Source organism: Dermochelys coriacea, chromosome 2 (assembly GCF_009764565.3).
Source record: "Dermochelys coriacea isolate rDerCor1 chromosome 2, rDerCor1.pri.v4, whole genome shotgun sequence".
Classification (NCBI taxonomy): domain Eukaryota; kingdom Metazoa; phylum Chordata; order Testudines; family Dermochelyidae; genus Dermochelys; species Dermochelys coriacea.
This window is the reverse complement of record NC_050069.1, coordinates 6,909,939-6,917,920: the sequence shown is the minus strand read 5'-3', so window position 1 is coordinate 6,917,920 and position 7,982 is coordinate 6,909,939. Positions and strand designations below refer to the sequence as shown.

Here is a 7,982-nt window from a genome sequence, read left to right as displayed (position 1 = left end):
TGCTTACACCCACTGCTTGTCCATATTCATCTGGTAAAGTAAACATCCGATACCCAATGCCCCAAGGAGAATAGCTGCCTATGTAGGGCTTGAGGGGGCTCTCTATGTGGTCCAGGTTCAACCTGGTTTCTGTCTAGCTGTGTCTCCTTTCCCTTTCTTTCCTCCCCTTTCCCCTTCCAACCTTTCCTGGTCTTCTCCTCTAGGATGTGGCAGTTCTACATAGCAGTGTTTTAAACATACATAGCCTAGGGCAGGTGTAATGCCTCCTAGACATGGGTCCCAAGCAGGGTTGGCACCTTTGCCACCAGAACCCCAGATCCCAACAATGTGAGCTAAGCACAAGCAGGAACACACTTTGCATTCACCTTAGGTGGGCACTAGTTAATTAACCCTCACAGGGGATCAAAGCTCAGTTTTTGGATAGGCAACGTGAGCTACAGAGAGGTCAGGTGGCTTTGCCCAAGGCCAAGTGATGAGGCAGCTGTGATTTAATCTCAGGAGCTGCTGGCTCTCTATACAGCATGCTTTCCTCCAAACTGCCAGGTCCTTTTTCTGCCTCTCCCTTTAATCTTCCCCCTCTCTGCTACTTGCCCGCTTCCTTTCTTCCCATCTTGCCCATGCTGAGCAGCTGGCAGCATAGCCAACCCAGTGCCTTTATCCTTTACAGAGCCCCATGAAATATGCAATGAAGATAACTTTGCTTCCGTGGTTTGGAAGGAAACGCCTGCCGGAGAGGCTGCGGCTGTCCGGTGTCCTCGCAATGCCACTGGTAAGGAGAAGGACGCACCCTGCCTGTGCAGTCAACTTAAACTCACGGAGATCTTGGTCCTCTCTGACCTAGAGAGGACCAACACGTGTTATTTGGGGGGGAAGGGGGGACTTAATAAAGTGCGTGACTGCTGGGGAGCTTTCTCCAGAAGCACACGGTGGCTGCATCTGTTTTCCCTCGGCACCGCTGTCCTCCGGAGGCGGTGTAGCCTTGGGCTGCTGGGCAACGTGCAGTTCCGAGGCAAAGCCACGAGAGGGCTCAGAGGCAGCTTTTAGGTGAGCTTCTCAAGGTTTTTCTTGGTGCATGATGGGAGCTGAGATGGGGCGGTGGGGGGATGGAGGAGGCACAGGATTCATCTGTGAGGAATGTAAAGGGTTATTTTTATCGAGGCTGCTGGACATTGACAGCCCCTGTAGTTCTCTTTGGATCACTCAGCCCGTGCTGCCTAGGGTCATCCGCTGGCATAGACTCTGCCTAGGTCCCAGCCTGGAGTAAGCAGTCATGGGAGGGTCTGTGGAATGCACCGCAATCAGGTTAAAGGAAGTGTATCCAAAGGAAGTTTACTAAACCGATTAGCAATAAAAGCCTGATTGTGAACTTAGCCACACCTGCTCCTGGGGGGACTCTCAAAGAGGGAGAGGGCATGTCCACTGTGCTGGCAGGAAGGGTCAGACAAGATCATAGAATCATAGAATATCAGGGTTGGAAGGGACCTCAGGAGGTCATCTAGTCCAACCCCCTGCTCAAAGCAGGACCAACACCAACTGGGCTTTGTCAAACCTGACCTTAAAAACCTCTAAGGAAGGAGATTCCACCACCTCCCTAGGGAACCCATTCCAGTGCTTCACCACCCTCCTAGTGAAAAAGTTTTTCCTAATATCCAACCTAAACCTCCCCCCACTGCAACTTGAGACATTACTCCTTGTTCTGTCATCTGCTACCACTGAGAACAGTCTAGATGCATCTTCTTTGGAACCCCCCTTCAGGTAGTTGAAAGCAGCTATCAAATCCCCCCTCATTCCTCTCTTCTGCAGACTAAATAATCCCAGTTCCCTCAGCCTGTCCTCATAAGTCATGTGTTCCAGCCCCCTAATCATTTTTGTTGCCCTCCGCTGGACTTTTTCCAATTTTTCCACATCCTTCTTGTAGTGTGGGGCCCAAAACTGGACACAGTACTCCAGATGAGGCCTCACCAATGCTAAATAGAGGGGAACGATCATGTCCCTCGATCTGCTGGCAATGCCCCTACTTATACAGCCCAAAATGCTGTTAGCCTTCTTGGCAACAAGGGCACACTGTTGACTCATATCCAGCTTCTCGTCCACTGTAACCCCTAGATCCTTTTCTGCAGAACTGCTGCCGAGCCATTTGGTCCCTAGTCTGTAGCAGTGCATGGGATTCTTCCACCCTAAGTGCAGGACTCTGCACTTGTCCTTGTTGAACCTCATCAGATTTCTTTTGTCCCAATCCTCTAATTTGTCTAGGTCCCTCTGTATCCTATCCCTAGCCTTCAGCGTATCTACCTCTCCTCCCAGTTTAGTGTCATCTGCAAACTTGCTGAGGGTGCAATCCACACCATCCGCCAGATCATTTATGAAGATATTGAACAAAACCGGCCTGAGGACCGACCCTTGGGGGACTCCACTTGATACCGGCTGCAGCTAGACATGGAGCCATTTATCACTACTCCTTGAGCCTAACAATCTAGCCAGCTTTCTATCCACCTTATAGTCCATTCATCCAGCCATTCATCCACCTCCTTCATCTTCTCCATCACTGATTCATCTCTTTCTCCATGGCCGGAGGGATGGTATGAGCAAAGGAAAGGCTGCCAAAGCAGCAAATCACTGTAAATTAGGAGGTGACTGGAGTTACGAAGGACAGTGGACAGGACTTACAGAAGAGGCGAATGGCCGTGTTCGCAGTTTCAGAGTACCTCAGCTCAAAAGCGGTGCTGTTGGTTATTTATCCCCTTTTGAGATCTTCGGATAAGATTAGCAGCCATTGCTGCTTTAATCCCTCAGATTAGCGATACAGAATCAGGCACTTTTGTGAGATTCTTTGGGACTCACTGGGTTTGCCTCCCATGGGTGCAGACATAGAGTTTCCTTTGTTCGAGTTAGCCTGATCTAAATTGCCAGCCAAGTGCTTCCACTGTGGTTTTCTTTGGCTCTCATGTCCCTGGGGGATGCAGAGAAAGGAGATAAAAAACCCCAGCCAAAGTGCTAGTGGTTGTTGTGTGTGCTCTGCAATTGTCTGTGGTAGTTTGTGCGCATCTCTAGCTAAATCAGCTTGTTGTGAGTATCCTCCATGAGAATGCTCAGGGTTTCCATAGGAACATAAGAACGGCCATACTGGGTCAGACCAATGGCGCATCTACCCAGTATCCTGTCTTCCGACAGTGCCCTGTGCTAGATGCTTCCGAGGGAATGAAGAGAACAGGGCAGTTTACAGAGTGATCCGTCCCCCATTGTCCAATCCTAGCTTCTGGCAGTCAGAGGCTTAGGGACACCCAGAGCATAGGGTTGTGTCTCTGACGATCTTGGCTAATAGCTACTGATGGACTTATCCTCCGTGAATTTATCTAATTTTTTTTTGAACCCACTTACGCTTTTGGCTTTCACAACATTCCCTGGCAATGAGTTCCACAGCTTGACTGTGCGTTGTGTGAAGAAATCCTTCCTTTTGTTTGTTTTAAACCTGCTGCCGATTAATGTCATCAGGTGACTCCTGGTTCTTGTGTTCCATGAAGGGGTAAATATCACTTCTCTATTCACAGTCTCCACAGCAGTCATGATTCTATAGACCACTATCATATCCCTCCCTGAGTCGTCTCTTTTCTAAAATGAACAGTCCCAGTCTTTGTAATCTCTCCTCATGTGGACACTGTTCCAGACCCCATATCATTCTTGTTGCTCTTCTCTGTACCTTTTCCAATTCTAATACATCTTTTTTGAGATAGAACAACCAGCAATGCACGCAGTATTCAACGTGTGGGCGTACTATGGATTTACATTGTGGTATTTTGATATTTTCTGTCTTATTATCTATCCCTTTCCTAATGGTTCCTAACATTCTCTTACCTTTTTTGACTGCCACTGCACATTGAGCAGATGTTTTCAGAGAACTATCCACAATGACCCCAAGATTTCTTTCTTGAGTGGTATTAGCTAATTTAGACCCCACCATTTTATATATATAGTTGGGATGATGTCTTCCAATGTGCATTGCTTTGCACTTATCAACACTGAATTTCATCTGCCATTTTGTTGCCCAGTCACGCAGTTTTGTGAGATCCCTTTGTAACTGTTCACAAACAGCTTTATTCTTGAGTAATTTAGTATCACCTTGAAACTTTGTCACCCCACTGTTTCCTATCCCTTTTCCAGATCATTTATGAATACATTGACCAACACAGTACAGATCCTTGAGGGACCTCACTTTTTACCCCTCTCCACTGTGAAAACTGACCATTTATTCCTACCCTTTCTTTTCTATCTTTCAACCAGTTAGTGAGAGGGTCTTCCTTCTGATCCCATGACTGCTTACTTTGCTTAAGAGCCTTTGGTGTGGACCTTGTCAAAGGCTTTCTGAAAGTCCAAGTACAATATATCCACTGGATCACCTTTGTCCACATCCAGTTGTCCTCCTTCCATGCCCCTTTCATTCTCCTTTAGGGTTGATCCTGCGAAGATGCACTTTAGATGAAGAGGGGATAGCATACTGGGAGACTCCGACATACATCAAGTGTGTTTCCATTGACTACAGGAATATACAGATGATGGTAAGAGAGATTTACTTCTTATCAGAATGGATCCATTTCCCCCCATTGTCGCTTTTTACTTAGATGGGAGATTCCCCAGAGAAACCCAAAGTGCTTACACTGATCCAGTAGTGACCCACTCTTCCCTCTGAGACTGTAGTGAGCCAGTGACCCATTATTGTGTTAGAGGGTGCAGTGGTGCTGAAGGCTCTGTCTTTGGACTAATCCTACAACAGAGGCCTGGCCACTTGTGATTATTTAAAGGGCTCCTAGCACTTTTTTCAAGGGTAGAGGGTGTTAACCTTGGTATCCTGCCCAAACTCCAGTTTCCTTACATTCACCCTGCAGTGTTAAAAGATAGGATGTCATCTCTTTCTGCCCTAAGCCCTTGTGCAGTGTTGTTGCTGCATTTCAGTGGCCATGAAAGGAGAGTTTATAAAGCATTTTGGGATCCTTTGGGAGGAAGCTGTTGTAAATGGAAGGCATTACTGTCCCCTCAGTCCTTTATCCTGATAAGATCTGTGCACAGAGAAAAACACAGTGCTCCGAGCTGTAAAATGGGGATAATGATTCTTGCTTCTTCCCCCTTTGTCTGTCTTGTCTAGTTAGATTGTAAACCCCTTGCGACAGGATAGTCTCTTGCTGGGGATTTTAGTGTCTGGCATGATGGGGCCCCGTTCTCAGTTGGGTCCTTTAGCTGTTATCATAATAATAAAAACTGTAAATACTTGGCCTGCTTCTGCCAATCTCCAGTGGCTTGTCTGGAAAGTCAGTGCCTGCAGCAGAACCATTCTCGTTCCCGTCTGTGGGCTCAGATGGCTGTAACTCAGGTATAAGACAGCTACAATACTGATTGCTGAGCAAATCTTCCATTGCAGGCAGGGGTAGCCAGCAGCAAGGTTATGAGGCAGAATAATCTGCCTTCTGAATAACCTTCTGAATCTGTTGGGACACTTCCCTTTCTGGTCACAAAGAAAGTGGGAATTCAGTTTTCCTCTGATAGCCACCTACGACCTTTCAGAGATATCACAGATTCTCCCAGATTGCATGGAGCTGAAGACCCGAAGGGGTCATTAGACCATCAAGCATGAACTCCTGTATATCAAAGCCATTACATTTCACCCCGCTACCCTCTACTGAGCCAAAGTCCTCAGGAGACTGGACTGTCACATAGAGTTAGAGAACAGGAGAGACCAAGATACCACCAATGCCCGAGATCCCTGCAGTGGCAGGGAATTGATTAGGTGACATATGCCCAGAAGGACCATGGTGATCATCTGGTCTGTGCTCCTAAGGCCTGAGAACTTCACTGATCCCCATTAACGTGTGTTTGACTCATTGTGCTCTTCTTTCGTCTCAGACAAGGGAGCATCTCTCCAAAGCTCAGCGGGGGCTGATGGGAGAAGGGGTATCTGAAGTGCTCCAAAACCTCGTGGAGATCTCCCAGGATGGGACCAGCTACAGCGGGGACCTGCTGTCCACTATCGACGTACTCAGAAATATGACCGAGATTTTCCGTAGGGCATATTACAACCCCGCTGCTGGGGATGTACAGGTGAGCTGAGGAAGAGAGATGCACGTCATGATGGGATGGGTGCCAGTGGGCAAGTCTAAAGCATGGGCACATACACACAGGGTTTGGGCTACCACTGTGTGCATTGGAATCTACTTATACTTGATGAAAGCCCAGAAAAATCAGAAATGTCTCTGCTTACCTCCATGATGTGCCTCATTTTCCAATGTGCATTTCCCAGGCTAATGAGCTTCCCCCGCACCCCCACAATCCCCACTGGTTCATGAACTAATAACTTGAAGAGCAAAGTCATTTTGAGCTGATTCAACCCAGCTACACTTTCTGTGGAGTCTAATTGATTTTGGTGCCTTATTTGGAAGGAATTTCAGTCTAATGGCCGAAAGGGGAGTTGATTCTTGGGTATTAGGTGTCTGTGTATTGATGTGGGAGAAGGCTGAGGGTTTCTTGCCCTGGGATTTACTTTCAGCAGCTGCATGCAGACTGGCTACAAATCTGTCCTCAGGAGAGGTCATCAGGCCACAACTTGAAACATTAAACTTGTCCTCTAGGATCTGCTTCCTCATGGTGTCTGCAACGGCGAGGAAAATGGAGAGGAAAATCAATGGCTTTGAACTCTGTATCTCCTGCCTTCACATCTCTCTCTCTCTCTCACACACACACACAGCAGAACTCTTGCCTGGATAGCCCTTCTTCCTCTGATAGTCCATTCTGTCATTCCTCCTAGCCAGTTATAATGGAGATGGAGCCACCAGCAGCTTTCCCACCACTGGAAGTGGTTTTGTCTTCTTCCATAAAGCCCAGTGACAGGGCTGGATGAAGCAGTGGCTGATGTAGTCTGGCAGGCCCTGTGCTCGCTGGCTTCAGGGTATGAATGCACTCCCAATACTAGCAATGACTTTTCATTGGAAGGGGGATAGATCTGCTGGAGATGGGGTCTGCTTGGTACCTAGGCTTCTATATTTCCTGCGTGTTACTCACTGGGTGAAATATCTCAGCCTCTGGGGCTCTCTTAGCAGTGAAGATTTGGTCAAGTGAAGCTAGCACCCAGCAGAGTGTACAGAGAAAGTCCATTAACTCACAATGGCAAGCAAAGCCTCACATGCTGAGACTTTTGCAAAGATGGGGAGGGACAGGAGTGGCCGAGCTGGAGAAACCTAATCTCTGTGTTTGTTCGAGATAGGGCCAAAAGAAGGTTAGGGATAGAGCGCTGCACTGGAGCTGGAGAAACCTGGGTGCTGTTCCTCGCTCAGCTTTCCTGTGTGATCTTGGGAAAGTCCCTTAATCTGCCCTGTGCCTCCATCCACACTTTTGTACAATAGGGATAATATGGCTCTATATCCCAGGGGTAGTGTGAGGAGAGAATCCATGAATGATGGAGAAGTGGTCAGGTACTCTGGTTATGGGGGCCAGAGAAATAACTGGATAAAATGATGGCTGACTGGCTGGCTCGATAGATAGATAGGTTTTCCATTATGATAATCTAGTCTGACCTCCTGTACAGCACAGGCCAGAGAACCTCAACCAATACTTTCAGCAGCAAGCCCATAACTTCAGTATGAGCTAGAACAGATCCTTTAAAACAACATCCAGTCTTGATTTAAAGACTACAAAAGATGGAGAATCCATCATGTCCCTCGGTAAGTTTTCCCAGATGGATAGAACACCCATGAATTCTGAACCTGGTCATGAATTCTGAACCTGGGCCCGAGGTTTGCAAACATTTGCTGTCTTTGTAATTAGCCGAGCTAAAACTCCAGATCCCCACTACTCCTGGATGTTGAGATCTCCAAAATCTGGGCCTGCAGTTTGCAGTGCAAGTCCAACCCCCTGTGAAAGTGAGGGGCTCAGAGAGCAAGCGGGAGCCAGGTGTACTGTGGGCAACTCTGCTGCTCTCCACACCCCCCATAGTCAAAACC

General features: G+C 47.6%; 1 protein-coding gene across 6 annotated transcripts in view; it reads left to right on the top strand.

Annotated features, from left to right (window-relative positions):
• The first annotated feature begins 744 nt into the window (after positions 1–744).
• ADGRB1 (adhesion G protein-coupled receptor B1) overlaps positions 745–7,982 on the top strand; it is a 176,124-nt gene continuing 168,886 nt past the window's right edge. For all 6 annotated transcript variants that reach the window (XM_043507255.1, XM_043507254.1, XM_043507253.1 and 3 more), the window contains exons 1-3: positions 745–769; positions 4,447–4,553; positions 5,893–6,087. In XM_043507255.1, coding sequence (XP_043363190.1) covers positions 4,548–4,553; positions 5,893–6,087 — 201 coding nt within the window. In that variant the 5' untranslated portion in view covers positions 745–769; positions 4,447–4,547. The remainder of the gene's footprint in view (positions 770–4,446; positions 4,554–5,892; positions 6,088–7,982) is intronic.